Here is a 22,958-nt window from a genome sequence, read left to right as displayed (position 1 = left end):
ATTTTGGGCTTAACTGTTTAATATATGATTATATGAATAAATATATATTATAAATAAATATATTAATATAAATGAGCTATAAATATCTATATGTATACATATATACATATACACACATATACATATATACGTATCTATATACATATATAGATATGTATAGATACATATATATACACAAACATATATATACATGTATACAGACACACACACGTATATATATATATATATATGTAAAACCTGATGTACATCATTTACCTGCACTGATATTAATAGATATTATATACTATAATACAAATTAATAGATATTAAAGGTGATCACTGGTCACAGGGAACATCCCATGTTGTGATAAATAATTTTAACATTTATATATGGATTCTGATAATCTTTTTGCATTTATCTTTCCTTTGATATTTTTATGCAAATATGGCGCTTTTTTTTTTTAATCATTCACTTGGCAAATCCCCTTGACTGTTTCCATTATTGCAGTATGATAGAGAGAACATTGGCAATTATCTTTTTTGAACTGAGCAAGAGCAAAATCATAAATTAGGAGGAAATTAGTTAGACATTAGCAAACATTTATTATTCTTGTGTAGCTGCTACGTCTTTTGTATTTATCAAAAGCCGTTTCCTGCACATGGTATTTTGTTTTCCCGTATCACCCCGCTCTACTGTAATGCTCCCAAGCCAGTAATGTATACAGAGACAAAAAAAACACACACACACACACACACACACACACATTCACAAAGCCTTTAGCAGCTGAGCAGTTCAGTCCCTGTGGGAAATCCCAGCTCTCTGGGTCTGCACACGACTGTCTACACACTTCCTGTTTGCAAACCTAAACACAGGTTTATATGAATCAGGATGATTTTGATGCGGTCAAAAACGCCACAAATTACAGAAATTAAAGTAGACCTCTGGTGAAAATCCAATAATCCTTACAAATGGAGGATTTATGGAATTGCACAACTACTTTTGATTTTTAATGAGCCGGCAGGAGAGTATGTGCAGGCCTGAGTCAGTACAGTTCGTGTCCCTCCCAAAAATGCACATACCTTTCTATTTGATATATTGCCGTTATAAGACCGATTAGTTTAATTTGTTAATACCCAATGATGGGATAATTTACATAACTGTCATATATTGGTAAAAAGGTTGACATTCTTGCATAATCTACTGCAAACTAAACATATCAAAAGAATCAAAAGTGCAAGTGCTCACCGTACAAAATGTCCCCGTACATGTTTTAGTTATAAAATATGTATTTGATTTTTTTAAATGCTGTTATTTTAAAGTTAATTGCAGAACTTGATATAACGGACGTCTGGCAGAAGCCAGTTGAACGTCACACAAGTAAGAACATGATGATGTTAGAAATTTTTTGGTTTAATGTCAGTAAGACAAGAAATTTGATATCAGATGTTTTTTTTTTTTTTACTTTATATCATGAGAAAAACACCCACAACTAAACTTGAGGAAGGAGAAAGACGTCAGTTAACTGTCAGCAGATCTTCGGGTGGTTTCTCTTGTCAGTTTAATCTGGAAATAATAACAACCCATTTGACGTCTTCTACTTCTTCTACTTTAGCTCCAATTACTCATGTCACTCATTTTACATACTCGGATGTATCGTAAATCTTCATACGACGTTTCATAGAAAAGAATTGGTTTCAAAAGGATGTGAAAATTGGCAAAATTCTTCAGTGCAAACCAGATTATCACGAGAAAAGTGAAGCCTGTGTGTTCCACGGTGTGTGTGTGTGTGTGTGTGTGTGTGGATGGCTTTTTCAAGGTTGCTCCTAAGCAGCTTTCGCAGCTCTGGTTGTGTTGGCAGAAGGGTGTGTTTGTTCTAAAAGACTTTGTTTCTAAACTGAGCCTGCATTGTGCTGCATGTGGAGGACGTCAGATACAAACTTCCGGCATTTTAACAATAGACGTGATCATCTTTTTCCTGTGTTGCCACTCTACATTATTCCAGGGAGTCTCCGGATCCACCGAGGCTTATTGTACTTCAGCTCAAATGGGTTACTTCACAAAAATGTTATTTATATCATTTTGATTTTCCGCTGCTGGTCGAGCGACGAACACATTTCTCAACACTTCCCACACAAAGCGGCATTGAGTGAATAGGGTTTTGTGAATCTGAGTAAATGCTGCTTTATTTTATGAACCACCACTGTTGCTGTTCCTTTTACAAAACTCTTTGTACTGGAGTGAGCGATACATTTTTTTCTTCTATACTTGTGCTACGAGGAACTGGCCAATCTAGAAATATTTACAAAAAATATTTGGTAGATACATTTCATTTATTTATCTATTTATATTTATTTATTTAAAGTGCTTTTTAAGACCTTAAAACACTTTATAGCCTTGACTTTGCCACTTTATATTTTTATTTGTATTTCTTATTCTCCCTCCTTCCTACTATTATCTATTATTGTTATGTTTTACTTGAAACTCTGGCGCAACAATTTCCTTCGGGATAAATAAAGTTGTTCTTATTCTTATTTTCATGTTACTGGTCAAAGTGAACGTTTGCAAAAATTCAGTTAATTCTTTCATTTTACATAAAAATATATTTGGATTTTTTTGCCATCTCCTTCTAAAACCTCTATATCCTCTCTCACTACGTCCATAAATCCTCTATTTAGATTTTTTTTTGCCACACAAACTCATGAAGGGTGAAATTAATTGCATCTATATATATATATCATTTTCATCTAATAAAATTAAGATAATACTTGATTGATCCCCATAGGGGGAAATTCAGGGATTGGAGATCAAATCCCTGTTTCATTGCTTAATAAATGCAGTGTATATCCCTATGATTACGCTATTAGCATTAGCAAATGTTTGCAAACACATACTGCTCTATTAAGTGGAACAAAATACTTTCTCCAGGAAGTATCTGAGTGTCACAGTGAATTCTGACATGGAAAAGTTGAAATACTTGAGTGATGAACTTCATATCATGCTGCGCTAAAGGTCCGTTCTCATAGGGACATTTTACCATCAAAATCTAATCAGCTCAATTTTGAGTCTATGTGAACATTTTGGAGAAAAAAATTCCCCCCGGGCACGACAGCGACACAGCGCCAGAATGCCAAAAATGTGTTTTGAGAGCCCGCATGACCTTTGACCATTAAAAGAGAATCACTTTATCCCCGAGTCCAAGGGAGCGTTTGTTCCAGATTTTAGGGGACTTCCTGAGCTATCACAAGGTCAAAAGCTCATTTTTGTTTTTCTCGTTAGTTTTCATACTTTTAATAATCCCAAATTCAATAAACTCATCATTGAATTCAAAGTAGAACACCGACTTCTACGAAATGTAAACAGTATGCTGCTAATATAGTTTTGAGCATGACGACAATGTGAAACAAAATAAAATATTTCCAGCCGCCACTGCCATAGAATTCATTAAAAAGGGATAAAATCACATCTATTGTGAAAATGCGCTTAGATAAATTGTAAACACCTGAGAAATAAAAACTGCAAATACTTTTATCGCAAATTAAGCTAGCTGACATGACGATTTTTATTTGAAACGCTATTCTGTGACGGTGTAATCATGACATAAACCAATATTTAGGAAGAAAGTAATAATCAAATTTATATATTTGTACTGCTTTCATAACTTCTAAATGTACATCCAATACATTCAACACTGGGCCTGAAGAATGGAAGTTAAAAAAATGAATAAAAGGAAACAAATGATACAGAAACTTAGAATACTACAAGTGAAATTGAATGAAGTATACTGTTGCGGTTTTCCTTGTCCCTGTTTTAAAATAGTGACAGTAATCCTGTGCAATGACTTCACTTTATAATAACTGATTGCATTTCAAACATCATGAATGGGGAAAAAAAAACATAATTAAATAATTAAAAGATAATAATTAAAAAAAATAAAAATAAAGAAATAATCCCATAAGTAAAAACGGCATAATTAAAAAAAAAATTAAAAAGTTCATTTTAACGAGACGGTCATGAAAAGACAGTGTTTTTTCCACTGCACTGATTATAAAACTTCAAGTTACTATTTCTACTTTCCTAATAGCACAGGTTTAACTAACTATTCAGTTAATAATAATAACTTAGGTATAGGGAAAGTAATCTGCGGTTTGATTCGTTTAGTTGGTGAGTTTTTGTTTGTTTGAGAATAAAAAATAAAAAATAGAATATAATAGAATGGGTCTTAAATGGACCCACAATGGAGACATTTTAATGTATTAATTTAAAATTTCTTGGAAAAATCACTTCTGCTGCTATGCAAGGACATATTTTCAAGACTTGCTCTTCTCTCTGGTGTGAGTCCTCATGTTGATATCATATTCTTATTTGCTTTAGCATTCCTTTTTCTAAATTTTAATTAAGACTTTTTTTTTGGTACCATGTCAAACGCTGGTGGTATTTGTTCAGTTTGAGATGTGAAAAGTCTTGTGTGGCTCCTTCATCAGATACATTTGTAGATGTGACAAAAGAAAGGTGCTACATGCAATAAATGCAACTTTTCTATGTCTTTACTAAATCATTACAGGGTATTATAATGAAGTATGCTAAACTAATATCGAGCATAAACGTTCTGAGTAAGAAAAAAGCGGAAAATCTAAACCTCTAATCTGCAAAATAATAAACAGAAGTTCTGCATGTTTAACCTCATTTAGCGCCTTGTTTTATAGTCTGTACAAGCGTCTGGGAATTAGCAAAGTCCCATCTGGGAATGTCCCACTTACCGATTAAAAGCAATAATGTTCGCTCAACAGCGGGTTGACAGTTTGCTAAGCAGTTAGCCGGAGGGCAAACATTAGCTGCTTTAGAACGAGCTCCGTAAATATTTTCACAAAGTAAATGGCCAAGTTCAATAGTGTTTCATATTATAGTGCTTTATATTTTCATTTCAACCGGTCGCCGAGAGAGGAAAGAATCTGATGGTTCAGAACATTTTCAACAATCCTTCAAACTAGTTTGATAAAAATGTCAAACATCAGTCCTGCTGTTGGATAAGGGAAGCCGTGCTCTGTTGTCTCCCGAGAAAATTAGAATATTGTGATAAAGTTCTTTATCTTCTGTAGTGCAATTACAAAAACAAAAATGTGATATATTCTGGATTCATTACAAATCAACTGAAATATTGCAAGTCTTTTATTATTTCAATGTTGCTGATTATGGCTTACATCTTAAGAAAACTCCAAAATTCTATCTAAAAATATTAGAATATCATGAAAAAGTAATTTTTGTTTTTTGAATTGCATTACAGAAGATAAAGAACTTCATCACGATATTCAAATTTTCTGAGACAGTCCTGTAAAACCATTCATTCGATTAGAAATATACTAAAAGTAGAAGCCGAGATGACTGATTTTTACTTTTTTATTTGTCACGTTACAATTTGACTATCCCTGATAGTTAAAATCATGCTGCCCTCTAATATTTCTTCTATAATACTAGCTGTCATGCCTCATTTATCTTTTTTTTCTATTTGTTCAAACCAATTCCTGCCGTTCTTTTCATCTATAAAATTATTTTTAAAACGTTGAAGGGCCCGTCCCGCTTCTGTTTCATGAGGCATTGTTGACCAAACTGAGCTGGGGGAAAAAAAACAAAAACAAACTGAACCTGACCTCGATCTGACCTCTTTATAAAGCGCCGCTTTTCGAGAAGACGTACGTTCTGTTTGGCGGTTGACAGTTTGGAGCCTTACCACTTCCAAGATATTTCATGACGGAACGGAAAAAAACGCCAGGGGGTGTCTTGATAAGAATAAACCAACTGGAATCCAGGCTACTTTATCATTACCATTGGGGAATTATCTAAATACCTGTACATTATATTCAATACATTCTGAAAAAAAAAAACTTTTTGGCATAAAATTTCATACAATTTTTTTCCAAAAAAAATTGTTAACTTTTTTTTTTTTTTTTTTTAAATTTGATGCGACTATTTTTTTAAATTTGATGCTACTATCTGACACTGATAAATGGGCTGAAATTGTAGCTGCGCTGATATGTTGCCATGTTAAGTTCATTATAGGATAATCTTGAGTAACGACCAGCTGTTCCACAAGTCAATTTAATGTTATCATGACATCGATTTAATAATGGACAGCGACTAAATTGGACATCAATAAAAGATCAGCACCAAAAAAGACAAAATTTGTATTAAAATCCAATGTAGGATTTTTAGTCGAAACAAGCAAAAAAGGAAAATACAGCATTACATTGTATGGATGTAAGCATTTGGTAAATATTGATTTTGGGTTAGTTCACAACAGAATACCAACATCAACTTAGGTCATAACTTAAGTTTAAATGAATATTAAAATCTAAAAAAATGATAGATCAGTGTTCAGACATTTAACATATTGCATACTGATCTGTTAAGTTTTCTCATTTACAATATATACTGATAAAAAAAAATGTCTGCTTCTTGTCTGCCGAGAGGAAGCGGAAGAAAACACGTTCAAAATCCCAGGTGAAAATGAATGGGTTCTATTATTTTGCAGATAGATTGGATTTTTACCGGCATCCACACAGAGGCATTAGGACTCTGCAAAAACAAAATTTCTATTTTGTTTGTCCTTCTTATCATCCTAATTGGTGCTTGTTGGAGAAAAGACTGCAAACCATCCAGCTGCCCAAAACCCACAGAGGGCTCAGTGTTTAGACCATTTGCTCGCTCGCTCTTTCAGCTAGTCACATTCATACATTCATGTTCACCCAGACTACTTCACACACACACACACACACGGCCACACAAAAGAGAACTAAATTTCAATGGTATTGCACTATCAAACCCTGTGTTACATAATTAACATGCCGATTTTATTTCAGATAATGAGGAGACCGAGCAGGAACTGCATGTTATTAACCTCATTGATTTGTCATACAGAGAATATCCTTTTGTTCACTTTAACTTGCCAAAAATGAACTTTTCCGGCTAAAATAAAGAAATTATTTAGAAGATGATTATGTGCTGGACAAGGGTGCTTACTAATAGTGTAAACATTAACAACTAGCAATGCGGTGCATGCTGGAAGCCGATGAAATAATTCAACATCATTTCTTTATGTGGTACATTTATCTGTCTTTCACTCCTCAATTATTTAACGTTTTACCCTTTTATGTTTCACAATCCGATTAAATGGAGCGCAAAATGTAATTGTTGTGAGGCCACGCAACATACGGAAGAACGCACACGCACAAGCATTACTCAAACATATGGGGTGGAATATGAGCACAGAATAAACGCTGTATGAAATTAGAAAGACCAACAATTAGCATTTACTTCCTGTCAGGTGGAACATTTCTCCCTTTTTTTCCTGTTAGCCACGCACAAACACCAAAAAGTGGCCTATACCTTCCAGATAAGAAGCTGTAAAATCAGCTACAATTTTATCAGCATAAAATCTACTGACAAAGCACAGGCTTTTACATTGATTAAATACTGCACTGTGATTTTTTTCTTTTCTTACGCAGACAGTTGTGGTAAAAGTGGTAAAATTGTAGAAGAATTTGCAAAAAAAAAAAAAAATTGAAAAATTGAAAAATTGAAAGAAAAAAAAAACATTAAAAGGAATGAATTTTAAAAAAAAACCTGCTCAACTGGAGGGAAATAGTAAAGGTGGACTTGCAGAAAGAAGCTTCATTTTGATGAATCTGCAGCACATAAATACAAAAATAGCTTTTCCAGTGCGATATTACCAAACTGACACCAGCAACATCCACGTCCAATCAGGCCTGTAATTAAAACGTCTCATCAAATCTTTTTTTTTTTTTTTTCCCCTCCAACTGCTGGAGTCCTGCGGTGTCACTGGAGCACATCGGAAGGGGGTGCAGGGGATTTGCAAGGGAAGGATTCTCGGTGAAGTGAACGTGAGGGCAGACGGCAGGCGCTGGAGAGGCTCCAGCCACCGTATTGGCAAAGGAACAACGTGCACAGATGGCTCACACACAAACACACAGAAGTACACAAGATGACTCACCAACATGCAAACAAGTATCACAAATATTAGTGCTAATCCACCCTGCAGACTAGAATATCTGAATGAATGAACACACACACACACACACACACATACGCGGTCCAGATCAAATTGGGCAGGAGATTAAATGCCACATCAAATCTTCTTTGGCTCCTGATCCTTTCAACCCTGTAGTGCCCTCATTTGCAAAAACCATATAAAAAAAAACAAAAAACAGCAACTGTGTTCACAGATTAGTTGTCTGTGTGGGCGCGAGTGTGTGTGTGTGTGTGTGTGTGAGAGAGAGAGAGAGAGAGAGAGCGAGAGCTGCAGAGGATAAAGGAACTATTGGACTAGGACAGGGGTGGGCAATTACTTTATTTATTTAATTATTATTTATATCATTATTTATTTCTTATTTAATTTTTATGCGCGGACTAATTAAGTGAACAAAATGAAAATTGATATTTATATATATATATATATATATATATATATATATATATATATATACAATTTTTTTTTTTTTTTTTTTTTTTTTTAAGAATAAGAACAACTTCATTTATCCTGAAGGAAGTTGTTGTGCCAGAGTTTCAAGTAAAACATAACAATAATAAATAATAAGTAGGAAATTGTATAAACAGTATAAAAAGAAGCAGGGAGAATAAGAAATACAAATAAAACTATAAAGTGTCTAAGTAACAAGTCAAGGCTATAAAGGGTCTTAAGGTCTTAAATACAAAGATTTTGAGATTTTTGGCATTTTATTTCAATTTTAAAATAATTAATGATCATATAAATGTACTGACCGGCATTATTTTGTATGTAATCATCCATACAAAATTAAACAAAAGGAAAAAACAAGTTTCTAAATTCAATATTGATTGAAAATACTTGTTAAAACATTCAAAGAAAATAGTTAGGCGGGGCGGATAAAAAAGCAAAAAGGGACGTAAAATACCAAGGTCTGGACTAGGACATGCTCCTCCTCTGTTCCCCTTTGTGACTGGAAGATCCAGAACCCCCAAACATAATAAATTTGGTCTTTGCACTAAAAAATGATCCCTAGAAGATCACAGAATTTTATTGCACACAGACAGGTTTTACAAATCCGGGATGTGCTGGAGCTTTTAATTCAATATGAAGTCTGAAAAGTGGTGACGGATGCCGCAGAGAATTTAACTGTCATTCGGTTTTCTAAATGACCGACCTGAGGTTGCTCAATATATCAGTATTTCAATAATATTTCTATATCAATCTCTCTCTCCTTTATATATTTATATATGTGCATATATATTTCGACTCTTGGGAATCTGCTCTGAAGAATATGACTTTCATTTCCCTGATCAGAGAGCCGTACACTAAATGTCAGGTTGGGAGGATAAATTGGAATATTGCTGATGAGATATAAATATAATTTAATAAATGTTATATATTCATATTTCCACACACACACACACACATATGTATGTATGCATATATAATTCATCGAGAAGCCAATGAGGCTGCCTCCTGCCAGGTCTGCACGCTGAGATGTTGGGAGTTTAAGAGAAGCTACAGAAAGATAAACTAGGGAGTAGTTTTCATTGTTGTTATTGTTATTGTCTTTTTATTGTCTTTTTCATCTTCCTCTTTATCAACCTACTTCACACCTACAAAAAGAAGCTTTCCAAAGACACACGTGTCCAACACAAACCCAATATGGAATTTTAATCACCGTCTTTCTCTTTTCCTCATTTACTGCCGTTTCATGCAAGAAATTGCTTATTTCAGATTTTTGTGTCATTCAAATGGATAAAATGTCTAATAAAACACGGGTGACGGCAGTCATCTTTAATCGCCCTTCATTCATTTCAACACAATAAATTACAACATGACATGGGCTCAGGAAGTCGCTGTTGAAACACGACTATTTGTAAGATGCGATATCTAACATCCTACGGACACGACAGCGCGGTTTCAAAATAATACATTTAACGTGAATAATCTGCCCAGAAAAGCGTGTTGCGTTCTGCTCGGTGAATTTAAAATCATTCCCAACATGCCTTCCTGTGTCGTTTATTCCTCCATGAAGTAAAAAGTCTCATGCAAATGTGCTGAAATTATATAAGCGACCTTTATGAAGCAGCTTCATTCAATTTATCTGAAGCAACTGGCACGGAAAATGCCTGTATTTACATAAATGTATGTAACGACAACCAGCGGGTTAAAATGAATACAGCATTGCATCAACATTTCTGAACATGAAATATATGAGTTCTATTCTTTGTCAATCTTTATCGATCCATCCGACATTTAAATTTTGTGAAAATTCTCCTTTAAATGGGCTCAACTGCAGTTTAGCCATTTTCTTTTCTGCAAATGATGGAAAATTGAATACATTGCAGCGTATCTGGAGGTTGGCTGCACACTCATTGGTCACAGTCAGTTCAAAAGAGACTCACACCAATAGACTGGAACAAGAAAGTGTGTGTGAGTGTGCGTGTGTGTGGGGGGGGGTTACTTCATTATCTTTGCAGTTTGACATTTAAATAAATCAATCTAATCGGTTAACAATCTCACGCAAGTAATTTAAGAGGAGATGCTTGCGTCTATATCCTGTTTTCTTATCTCCTTTAGCAAAGACGGACACAGAAAAGCACGGCCGCCGTACTCAAAGGTTAAGACCCGGCTGTGCAGCATCATTTTTGACACTGCATGTCAAAAAAACACTGCAAAAAAAAAAAAAATCTTGTTTTGCACCTTTGTGACTGAATGCAAACAAGAGTTTCAATCAAAACATCCACAGCTGTCGCAAAAGAGGCCGGCCAAGGTGGACGACGGACAGACAGCCTGACATAATCGTCACCGAACAAAATATCTGTGCCGACTCGGGAGGTAGAAACAATATCTGGAGAGAAAAAAAAAAAAAGGTGAGAAGCGAGCACTCAAGCCAACACGTCCAATGACTTGACCTCCAGTATTGATTTTCAGATACATGATTTGAAGCAACATTTTCAGTGCATTTTCTCCCAGAATCCAAAAGCTTGCAGTTCAATTGGAGAGACTGATTTTCCCGGCTCCCCCTGAAACCCCGATTGCATGATAATTGGTGTAAATAAATCATGAATGACTGAATGAAGGATTAAATGAAACATGGAAAACAGAAGATAACACCCCAAAACACACAATGACCCCAAGGGACAAAACAACCTCTATTAAAAAAAAAAAAAAAAAAATCAGTTGTTTTCAGTGTTATTTCATAAAATCTGAAGTGGTTATGTTTGGGATCCTATTTTGGACTTTTATTTTTTTTTCTTTGAAGCTTGAATTTTCCGGTTTCGCCGCTTTTTCACTGCCGATGTTAGAATCCAGCGTTTTCCAAACAGCCGCCTGTTTGACTTTACATTTAATCTCCAGACATTATTAATATTATGTTTAGTGCAGTTCAAAATTGAGTTTGCAAATCACACTGAATTTGTTCCTTTCTGATGTGAATGGTACCATAAATAATAATAATTTCTTTTTTACTTTAAGGGGAAACCAAAGGGTCAGAGCAGGAGATTTTTGAAATGGCAGGTAAATTAGCTCTACAAGCCACAGGGAGCTTTGGCACTCAATAATATTGTTCTACAAATAAGCATTGAATGGTGAAACAACTGAGTCCAAAGGGGGGAAAAAAAAGAAAAACAAAGTGTTTTGTCGAGCAAAAACTTAATGGCAGGGTTCAGCGGAGGACTGCGATGCAGAAACATACCAGAAAAAAAGAAAAATCAAAAGGAAACAAGCCTCGGCTGCAATTTGAAGGTTCCCTGTGAATTTCATTATTCATTTGACATGCTATTATTTTGAACCACCAGATGATGTTTGCCTCAGTTTGAACTATATCCTTATCTCTTGCTGTCTGACAGGATGTGTATGATAGTTACAGACTTCATAAACTTTCCTTTTTAATAATCATCACGCTTAAAATGCAGCCAGAGTTTTAAGGATAAGAAAAAAAAAAAAAGGCGTGAATAAGCTTCACTTCCATTTTGCTGGTGAACGGCGCTGACGTTTCCAGACAACCATATAATTGGATGTCGGTAAAAAAAAAAAATTGAAAAAAAAAGCTCTGGTGACGAAAGCAGCGGCTTTCCTGACTAGTTTAGAGATGTTCCACTCCAAAATGCTCCGTATGACAGCGAAAAAAAGGGTGAAGAAATGCTGACAGTGTCACTTCTTCCACTTCACCTCATTGAAATCAATTGAAAAAATAAAAATAAAAATAAAAATAAAACACTGGGAATGAGGCAGCGAAGAGGTAAACTGGATGATGATCGGACACTTATGCGTAAAATAACTTAAAATCCAATTTGACATGGATCCATTGTGTTTGTTATATTTGCATATTAAGGGGGATAATAAACCAATTTAAGCTTCAAGTATTCATATATAGCTGTTGGTTATCAAGGCAAAATATAATCATGAGTCACAACATCATGAAAATACCTTGCTGATAATTTTTTTTTATATATATATATTTATATTACAGAGTGATGTGGCAAAGTACTGCACTGGCGTGGAATTAGTTTGCTTCTTTTATCCCGTCTGAATGGATACAAGAAGGTCTCACAGCTCAACAAGTAAGCAGTGATGCAACATCGGGACAAGAAATGCATATCACTGTTTCACAAAGACGTCAGTATCAATCCAGCCGTCGCGCTTTGTCGGACCTTTCTTCGATAATACAATCGGAGACAGCGGTCATTTTATTTGTCACGGAGGCAGCTGTGCATCCTTTAACAGCTACAAGCTCTTATATACCGTACAATAATGTGTGTGATGTGACGGTCAACCAGTGACTCCCACTGATATTTGCGATGGTCCAGAAGACCTGTGCACCGTTTGCGACAGAGAAATCAGCAAAACAGAGACACTCGCAATTTATATCTGGTCTAGTGAGTGAAAAAATTTGAGATAGCTCTGCAATTATCTTAACATTTTCAGCTAAAGGGAATATGTGAACTAATATTCCAGTGGTCAGGATTTATATTCAGACCCATTCATCTATTTTACAAGATCAGTGTGTAACATTGTGGGAGAGCCTATTAAAAATTACAAAAATTGCGGTGACATTTCATAACAAGGTCCTGTTTATAGGGCTGTCTCAGAAAATTAGAATATTGGGATAAAGTTCTTTATCTTCTGTAATGCAATAAAAAAAACAAAAATTACTTTTTTCATGATGTTCTAAAATTTTGAGGTAGGATTTTTGAGTTTTCTTAAGATGTAAGCCATAATCAGCAATATCAAAACAATAAAAGGCTTGCAATATTTCAGTCGATTTGTAATGAATCCAGAATGTATGACATTTTTGTTTCTGCAATTGGATTACAGAAAGAACTTAATCACAATATTCTTATTTTCTGAGACAGTCCTGTAAATATCGCAATCATACTTCAGCATGATTTGGATGTTGTGCATTCATAAAAAAATGTACTTAGTTAGTTAGTTTACAAATAGAAAATGATGTCATTTCTGCAAATGCCGTCAAAGCAGAAATTTGGATGAAAAGCGGTGAAAATAATTTTGCTAGCAGGGAGACGATGGGGGTATCAAACCATCGGCACCCAACAGCAGTATCGCTTTAGCTGTCGGTAAAAAGAGATGGATAGATGGACTCAGTACACGGAGAACATTTTTCTGCTTCTGGTTGCAGAGATTAAACCACTATGAACAGTAAAACCAAAATAGGCAGCGTGCGTCATTCAGAGTCACTTTTGTAAAAAAAAAAAAAAAAAAAAAACTTCACACGGACGATTTACGTTCGGTCGGAACGGTTTGGAAACGATATTCTCCAGCGAGGTTAACCCATTTGTTTGCGGGTCATTTGTAATGCAAACCTCGGGTTAAACTACCTTGAATTCCATATAGCGAGACATTTGAGTGAAGACAATGGCCTTATAATCTGATAGCTCGGTCTGTTTCTCGCTTCCGGACCAAGTTGGAGTGGACCCTGATCTGATCACCGAGCTGCGGTCATATTAAGACGGTGGCTCCCCTCTCCTGTTTCAGGAAGGAGACCGAAGACATCTCTATGACCTTGTTAAGGTCTTCCTGCAAGGCAGACGAATAATGATGACATTTAAGATCAACTCTCCTTTTCTTTGATTTCACAATCATCTCCAGACAGTCCCGCAGAGACGCGAGGCCAATCTAAGAAGGACGAGTCGAAAGAACCCTCCATTATAAGCTCATTGCATCTGCATTTCAAAGATGCCGGGTTGGAAAAAAAAAAAAACAAAGAGGATGATTCAATAATTCATGAGTTACCAACTCCAGCACTTCGCAGGTCCCATGGCTGGGATATATAGTAGTGAGCCGGAACGGCGGGTACAGCTGCACACAAACCCACCGCCCCCTTCTTTGTATCAGCACAAGCTGAAACTGAACCTCGGGACACGTATTTCCGAGACTCCCGGCTTCGAGCGCAAATATTTTGGGTGTCCATCAGTCACGCTGCAGCATGTGAGTGTAACAATGCAGCAACAGAAGAAAAAAAAAAAAAGGCAAAAAAATTATATTCAACATTATGGGAGTGGACAAATTAAGGTCCCTATATTCAATATTGATATAAATGCAAAGTGTATGTCGTTTATCTGGTATGTTCTCAGTCATGGTGAATTTTTCTTGTCTCGACATTCAAGCCCAGCTGCCACGACAAGAAAATTTGTAGCTGTTTGGTAATAACAGTTACATAATAGGAAATAAGTTTAACATTTTTGGAAAATGTTTTGCCTCTCTAATGTCACTATATCTTCTTTTATCATTTTTTGGTCAAGTTTAAAGGTAATTTTGTTGATTTGGGATGCAATTTCTTCGCAATTTGATGTTGACTTTAAGGCGATGCTTGCTGCCAATTTCAAAAGTCATTTTGACTGATTCATTCAATTTATTTTTGCATATTTTGGCAGATAACTTTTGACAGAATTAAGGTCTCCCGCTCATTACGAGATCATTTCGGTCCAGCTTTGAAGCACTTTGAAGTAACTTCATCGAATTTCTTGCAACTTCACAATGGAAAAAGAAAAAAAAAGGAAAAAAATCTTATTTTGTAGGTTTAAGATAAGCTTGATTGATTCCCATAATGGAGAGATAAAAAAAAAGAAATGAATATAAATAAAAATATAAAGGCAGACGACAGGAGATAGCAACACAAAAAAAAACAATAATTACAATTCCACAACAAAATAGAGAGCACATAAATAGACAAGTAATTTTCTATTTCAAGGTTTCACGTAATGTTTCAAACTGTTTTTGGAAATGCCAGGAAAAGAAGTCTTGGCAAGACTTGGGTCATTTTCATTATCATTCATTTAGCAATTAATATAATTATACTATAAAATACTATATCACATATTTACTGGTGTTTTCCCTTTGATTGGTTACCATGGTCAACTCCGTGAACTGACCATTTTTCCTTTCCTTAATTAAAAAAAACTTTTTTTTTTGGAATATTGAATGTGTGCATTAATGAAACATTATAAACCGTAACATTTAAATGGACAGATAGATATACAGATGCAAAGCTGTAGTTAAAGCGATCAAATACAAGTAATATTAAACCATGCGGGCCGTAAATTTACCTCTCGATCTCTAAATATTGAAGTAAAACTGCAGTAGGACTTCCAAAAATGCAAAAAGGGAGGCTTTTTCAGTGTTTCGAAATCTTTCTGATAGCCTCTTCTTGTGAAAGGGCTAAGAAAAGACAGCACAGCTTCAAGCAAATGAACCAACTTCAATTATTAAGCTCAAACTTCGCATGTCACGACACTGATCCATCACATGAATAAGGCAGCGCGGCGCCATGAAGCAGCTCGCAGACATCGAGGGGAAACGGCGACAAGCTCGCCATCCTTCATCTTTTACTTGCCCTCAAGTCGATATCCTTCTCCTGCAGGAAGCGGGGGAAAAAAAAAAACTCACTTCAACACCGAGCTTCGGTAAAGACGGGATTAAGACGGCTCTGATAAATGAACACGTTGAAAATCTCAGACCTGAAGGAATATGCGGAAAAGTGATAGCGCGTCTGGTTTAGTTTCATAATTAAATTAATGTGATTTGCAGAGAGATATCCAGCATATCAGCTTATGATAATTGAATAATATTTGTTTCATCACTTAATTACAATTGAAACAATACTTTACAAATATAAATATATTCAATAAAAATGCTTTGTTCAAAAAATCTGACAATGTTAACCACAGCAAAAAATGAAAACGACAATATATCGATTTTTGCAGGATCTACTCACATTTCCTGAAGTCACATTTATTGCATTTACAATCAGCAATAAATAGCAGATTCATATCACCTTAGACCTGACAATTAATTTTTTTTTTTTTTTTTACTAGCCTTCCAGTCAATGCCGGTGTACGTCGACATCTGGTAAGTTAAATATCTGACCTGTTCGTTGGATCCACATTCACGGCCGGACGCCGACATTGTTTAGACATTGATATTCTGTTGAATGTAGGTTGTCACGCCGACCTCAGTGGCTCAGATGACCGTTTGATTTGGTTATTGACATTGTCTTGTGAACAAACAAAACTCTAATGTCTTGTCAACTTTATTAGGAAATGTTTAACACCTTTGGCCATTGTTAGATTGTTAGCTGTAAGTCCAATTTTGGATTTCAAGAGCTAATTATTCTCCAACCCTTTCCATCTAACCCTATTCTCTGCATCCTCCCCTCTCACACCGACTATTATTACCAACTCAATTTGCCATCTTTATGATAATAATTTCACATTTCCCCGACAACAAATTCTCATTCAGATATTTGAATGCTATCCAAACGTCAAGAAGCCCCAAGCTGTAGAATCAATGAAAAGGTTACTTGGGAATTCTGTGTAATGACTTCTGAATTGCAGAAATTAGTGTATTCCTTTTATATATCATTTATATGTATTCTTGAAAGGAAATATTGGGGATTAAGACTTAGTTGACATGTTCTATGATGCTCTGCATTGAGGATTCACCCCAGACCGCTTTGCTCCGCAACTAACACAAAGAGAACACGAAGGGAAAACGCTTAAATTCCAGCGATAAAATAACGAAACCGACGAGCGTAAATCACCGACGTGAATGAAAGTATAAGCAGAGGAGACGACCCTTGAAATGAACGTAGCATTATCCGCGAGACGGACGACTTATCATCTCGACAGAAATACAGAAACAAAGCAGGGATGCAGGTTTTGTCAGACGGAAGCACAAACTCACAATTCATTTCAATTTAATGGGAGGGATAAAACGTCGCAGGGAAGCCGACTTCGACACAATACTGCTAACATAAAACATCTGAAACAACATCAGATTAACGCTGGTATTTATTGACTTTCCACGATGTTTATACATAACTGTTGGTGGTTCTGTCGCTGATCAAAAGGGCCGTAAGCTCGACAAAGACGATGAATTTTCACCGTGATATTAAAGGGGCGTTTATCAGATCGGAGGATTTATTAGCTCGTGTGTTTCAAAGGGACACAGGAGACAATGATTTCTGGTATATTCTCGGCTTCCTCCATCAGTCAGATGTCGGAACCGTCCGCCGTTTGTTTCCAGTAAAAAGCTCTTTGGTCACTTTGGCTCGGGGAAAGAGTCTCTGAGTGAGAGTCCATAATGCAACGGTGCATTTGTGCTCACGCGTCAATAAAAAGCAAAGAGAATAAATCTCATTAAGAAACTGCATTACTTTTAATCCATTTCTTTTTTTTTTGGTTCTTTATGGCTACTGGTAACATTAGGCGGGTCTGGTTTGGTTCCGGGTATGGATCGCCTGGATTGTCTGACGCTGTGACTCAGTTTACTAATGCAGCGCCGGTACGATTTAAACTAGACTTAAGCGGTGCATCATAATATATGGTTTGACTGTTACATTATTAACAACAAACAACTAGCTAATCATTTAGTTGTCACTCTATTTATATTGTCTAGTTCGAGTTGTGCATTTTTCACCCTCACTGTTCCTTGATGTTGCCCACTGTCATCCCTGATGTTGTTGTCGTTGTCTTGCTATATCCTGTTTTCTGCCTTTCTATTTATATTTATACTCATATTTATTTCCTTTTTTTTTTCTTTGACATTATAACTGAAAAAGCAATTTCCCCTATGGGGATCAATAAAACAGTCTCTTCTTGTAAATGTGTTTTCTTAAACTATGCAAACAGAACCCATTCTTATAAGTATTTAATCGTATATGCATAGGCTCAATGATTAATAATGTGACACATGTATTGTAATGTTTAAAAAGATCTGGGTTCAGTGAAATTATGCTTTTTGACATTTTCGGAGGCACACAATTGACTTGATGTACAAGCGCTTTTGGGGATTTTTGGTCGCTACGTTTTCGTACCCATCGTGATATTGTCGTTAAAACTCACGTTGCGTCACAAAGTTTCACATCACATTTCTACCCTGAAAGAGCAGTTTATGATGCTTTCAGGTATAGAAATCAGTAAACCTAATCACATCACATATGATATGTCTGCTTCACTGTCACAGGGAAACCTCACCCCCTCCGCTTCTCCCCCCCGACCAAACGCCGCATTTGACCGGCGCCATCATATCAATTCATTTTTCTCGGCAGAAATAATCCTTTTACAGCAGAACCAGGTCCAGGAAGTTAATGGGTCAACCTCTTCAGATGAAAGAAGGGGGCGGGGGGCCGACAGGCAGAGAAAGGGAACTAATATGAGGTTGCTGCCAGGCCAGGGAGTCATGTGCTGGTATAAAAGAGGCTGTGGCTTCCCTTAGGGAGGCTGTTGTAGGCCAGCGTTCGGCTGCCTGGGGGCCTATTATCCATTCAGCAAACCACAGCACACTTCCTCTGAGCTACACACACACACACACATACACACACCTCAACATGTCGTGGGTGGAAAGGGTGCGGAGACTCCCATTATTAACAGAAAGTAAAGAAGTACAACCAGGTTTGTACTTTCAAAATGAGCAAATAACGCAGAGGATTTGACAAGTGCTGGGTAACATGGTAGGAAATATCCAAAACTACAGCACATTTTTGCTGATTAGGATTTTTCATTTACATTAAAATCATCAGAATTTGTCAGCTACTCATCAGTAAAGAGAAATTATGGAAAATTTGAATTGTTTAAAGCAGGCGTGTCAAACTCTTTTTGGTCCAGGGGCATCAAATGACAGCATCATTTGATATCAAGGGGGCTGGACCAGTAAAATAATTACCTAGAAGTTACACTAAGTCCAAATGTTTCCTTTGTTTTAGAGTAAAGGAGGTAAACAGGTCAATTATAAAAATATTTATATGCAATGAACTGTTCCTCTAAAGAAATACATGATGAATTAATATTAAAAAACAATTGATGAAATGACACCCTAAAAATATTGTCAGTTGTGAGAAAATCTTGTCACAGTGGGAAAATTCGCCACTGGAATTGATTAGAAAATGGATTGTTAGCACGTATAAGGGCAGGTATAATGTTTACAAGCCAAATGGTGTCTATTCTGGTTATTAAATCACTCTTTTTAATTTTGCCCTTTTATTTCACTATTGTTTTTGTGGCTTTTAAAGTAATAAGTAAAGATCATTTTAACAATGTCACTCGATGCTTTTTTTTTTTAATTAAAAAAATCATTTTGGTTTAAAATTTTGAAGCAAAAAATACATTGCAAAGTTACTTTTTCATTTTTTCCTTGCCCTTTTTTTTTTTCTGAAAACCACTGTATAAAACTCCCAGATACATGTGAGGAAAAAAAAATGCGCGTGACGCAATTGTATGTCTCTACATTGACGGGCGTCAATTCACACATCTGGGCAATTTTTCCATTTTTTCCAATCAACCTTCTGCATGGTTTTTTGAACTGTGGGAGGAAACCGGAGAAAATGAATTCATGATTTTTTTTTTATTTTATTCTATTGATCATATTAGTGGTTCTTTGAGATTTTAGTCAAATACTTCTGAAAGTGAAAGGGTTGTGTCACATCTGTTTGCGGTCTGTGGTTCTTTCTCTTGAAAAACCCGAATCATGAAAATCATATACAAAAGGTTTTTTTTGTATCTTATTTTCTATTTTTATCATTTTTTGTTGTTTTTTTGGGGAGGGGTGGTGGCAGTTGCCATGGAGATAGATATATGTCCTCTGTGGTCTATCATATGACTGAAGGACTTTTGTGTTACTCTTTTTTTTGAAGTAAAAGCCTTCAAACTGACCCACCAATTGTATATTTTTAAGATTTTTAGCAACAAGTTCAGTCATAATTAACAGAGTTTCCTCCTAAAGCGGAACTAATCAATATTATTTCAGTGGCTGCAGCGATCAAAGGCCTTCTGTGTAAATAAAGTTATGGATCCAAACTCCCTCTATGGAGCTGTGGTTTGTTCAGTCTTGTATTTTGTTTCTCACTCCTTTTCTCTAGGATGCTGTTTTCAGCTGTTTTCATCTGTTTAACAATCACGCAGTGTTTATCGCAGCACAACCGAGAGTTAATGACAAGACATAAGGTGGGTGAAAGGAGCATCATGTTGCTCAGCGTCTGCAGGAGGTTTTAACAGACGACCGTCGTATTTGCAATGTTTCTGAAAATCAATTGATGCATCGTGAGAGGAAAGAATTGAAAGACGGATTAATGGCTTTCTGTTCGTGCACGGTACGTGCACCGTGCACTTTGCGCTGACTTGACTCGCTTTTATTTGATTCTCAGAAAATGTGTCTATCTGCAAATAAATAGTCTCTCTGACACTAATGAAGTGTTTATGTTGGCTTGTTGACAAATACTAGTGACGATAAACTTAATCTCATCATTTCTATGTTTTAATAATCTCAGATCGGTTGCAAAGTAAGACACTTGCTTTGTGCATCAGCTTCCCCAGCCAGCGAAATATCAGTAAGGTCCACTAAAACCATGAATTTGAATGCACCGCTACATGCACGGCATGTTTATCTATTATGCATGTGTTGCTGCAGTCAGTGTCGCTTCTGTCAGTCACATATAATCACTGCCATGAATTCCACAGTAAAGGGATTAGTTTATGAGCTCAAGCAGAATGGCCCATAGCTTACCAAGAAACAAACAAAAAAAGCAAACACACAAATGAACGCGTGCTAAAATATTCAAATACTGTATCCAAAAATTAGCAGCATATCTTTAAAATCATCACAAAAGGTCAGACATGAAGAAATCACCAATAATGTAGCAATTAATCAGACAAATTTCATTAGAAATAATTTGTTTAGAAAAATCTGCAGAAAATAACCTAAAAAAATCTGCGGGGGAAAAAAACAACAACAAAAAAAAAACTTTATTTCAAAGTTTTTACTTTGTCATTTAAATATCAGTAAGTCGCCTTCATATTTATCGAGAAAACTCATAAAAGGGTTCAGAAAATAACCTGAAAACCAGCCTGGAAATGTAAAGGGTCTAAGAAATCAACCTAGAAACAAGCAAGAAAATCCATTTAAGTCATTCAGGAATTCTCAAAAAAAAAAAAAAAAATCAAATTACAGTCAAATTTAATTACATTACATCACAAGCAGGAAACTTTTTTTTTCTTTTGCAGTAATATGATCTTCCACTTCTTGGCCAAAATATACATAAATAAAGAGAGAGAAGGAGGGGAACGGGGTCCGAAAACGATTCTATTTCAGCCTTCGGATCGGGATCGGTAAAGCTTTTAAGCCATTTTGAACTTTTTGCTCAATGTGACGGCGCGGCAGCACGTTATTGTGAAAGTGATATTAGGACTAAAATTGCATAACGGAGTAAATACCACCAAGTAGGTTCCAGTGTAATAAGTGTGTGTAGATCACTGTCATGGTAGAGGATGACACACAGAACACTGAGAGCGTGGAGCTGACTGTGACCAAGTCACAGACAGGCAATCCATTCAGGGTGACCCCTATGACCCCCCCCCCCCCACACACACACACACACACACACACACACACATACACACACACACATACACATACACACACAGCTTTCTTCTGAGTAGTTACTTGTGACAACTTCTCAAGGACAGCTTTGCTGTAATACATGACACAGGTTTGCAACTTAAAAAAATATATTAAAAAAAAGGTTTGCAACTTAAACCAGCACCTTGTGTCTTGAAAGTAACTTCAATAAAGAAGGAAACACATAAACATAAATGTGTGTGTGTGTGCTGCGTGTACGGAAAGAAAACAGAAAAAAAACACTTGATGCAAACATCACCTTTGGTTCCGCTTAAGCTAATATAGCTATTATTTTTACCAATTTAACCTTGTTTTAATGACATTTTATTCCGTGTACTCAACTCGGTCAAGTTTTAATATCATTCTGGTTTGAGCCCGCTTTTTTTAAGTTATTCTTTACTTGTTTTGTTTTTTTTTATTAGAAATGTCCGTCACACCGGAGAAGTGATGCTACTTTGACCGGCACGCTAGCCGCACCACGCCGCTCCACCGCCCCCCCGGACGACCCCGCCGGCTCCGAACCCTCCACACCCCGCGAACACGGCGCTCCGGACGGCAGACTTACGCCCTCGGTCTCGGGAAGCCCATGGATAACAGCACGTCCAGGTTGCAGACACCTTTCACGGAGCCCGTCCGGTTCTGCCGGAGCCTCCGCGGGAGGATTTTACTGTAGATGTCGTCTTTGGCGGCCATGGTGCCCCGGAGTCACACCGCAGTCCCCGCCCGAACCGCTAGTCCATGAGCCTCGGCCGGGGCCGCATGTGTGTGACGGGAGCGGAGGCTGCAACAACAACGCCGTGCGGGGAGAGGAGAGAGCGGGGAGAGAGGAGCGAGCAGCGGGGGAGAGGAGCGGAGCGGAGCGGGGGAGAGGAGAGGAGAGGAGAGGAGAGGGGAGCAGCGCGGAGCGACCAGCCGGAGCCGCTACTCCGCCCACCGGAGGAAGCAGCAAATTGGACGCGCTCGTTGAATGCTGAGGTCACGGACATAACATGCTGGGTCTGAACGCACTACTACTAGTACTACCACTACTACTATTACTACTGC

At 36.7% G+C, this 22,958-nt stretch overlaps 1 protein-coding gene across 2 annotated transcripts in view; it reads right to left on the bottom strand.

Annotated features, from left to right (window-relative positions):
- The window catches only part of ubash3bb (ubiquitin associated and SH3 domain containing Bb), a 56,318-nt gene extending 33,569 nt beyond the window's left edge, over window positions 1–22,749 (bottom strand). For both annotated transcript variants that reach the window (XM_086141551.1, XM_086141560.1), the window contains exon 1: window positions 22,480–22,749. In XM_086141551.1, the coding sequence (XP_085997677.1) occupies window positions 22,480–22,607 (128 nt within the window). In that variant the 5' untranslated portion in view covers window positions 22,608–22,749. The remainder of the gene's footprint in view (window positions 1–22,479) is intronic.
- Window positions 22,750–22,958: the final 209 nt, after the last annotated feature.

The sequence above is a fragment of the Fistularia commersonii genome, chromosome 3, assembly GCF_037954325.1.
Source record: "Fistularia commersonii isolate RoL2024-O1a breed Wild chromosome 3, RoL_Fcom_v1.0, whole genome shotgun sequence".
Lineage (NCBI taxonomy): Eukaryota > Metazoa > Chordata > Actinopteri > Syngnathiformes > Fistulariidae > Fistularia > Fistularia commersonii.
This window is presented reverse-complemented; position numbering and strand designations above follow the sequence as displayed.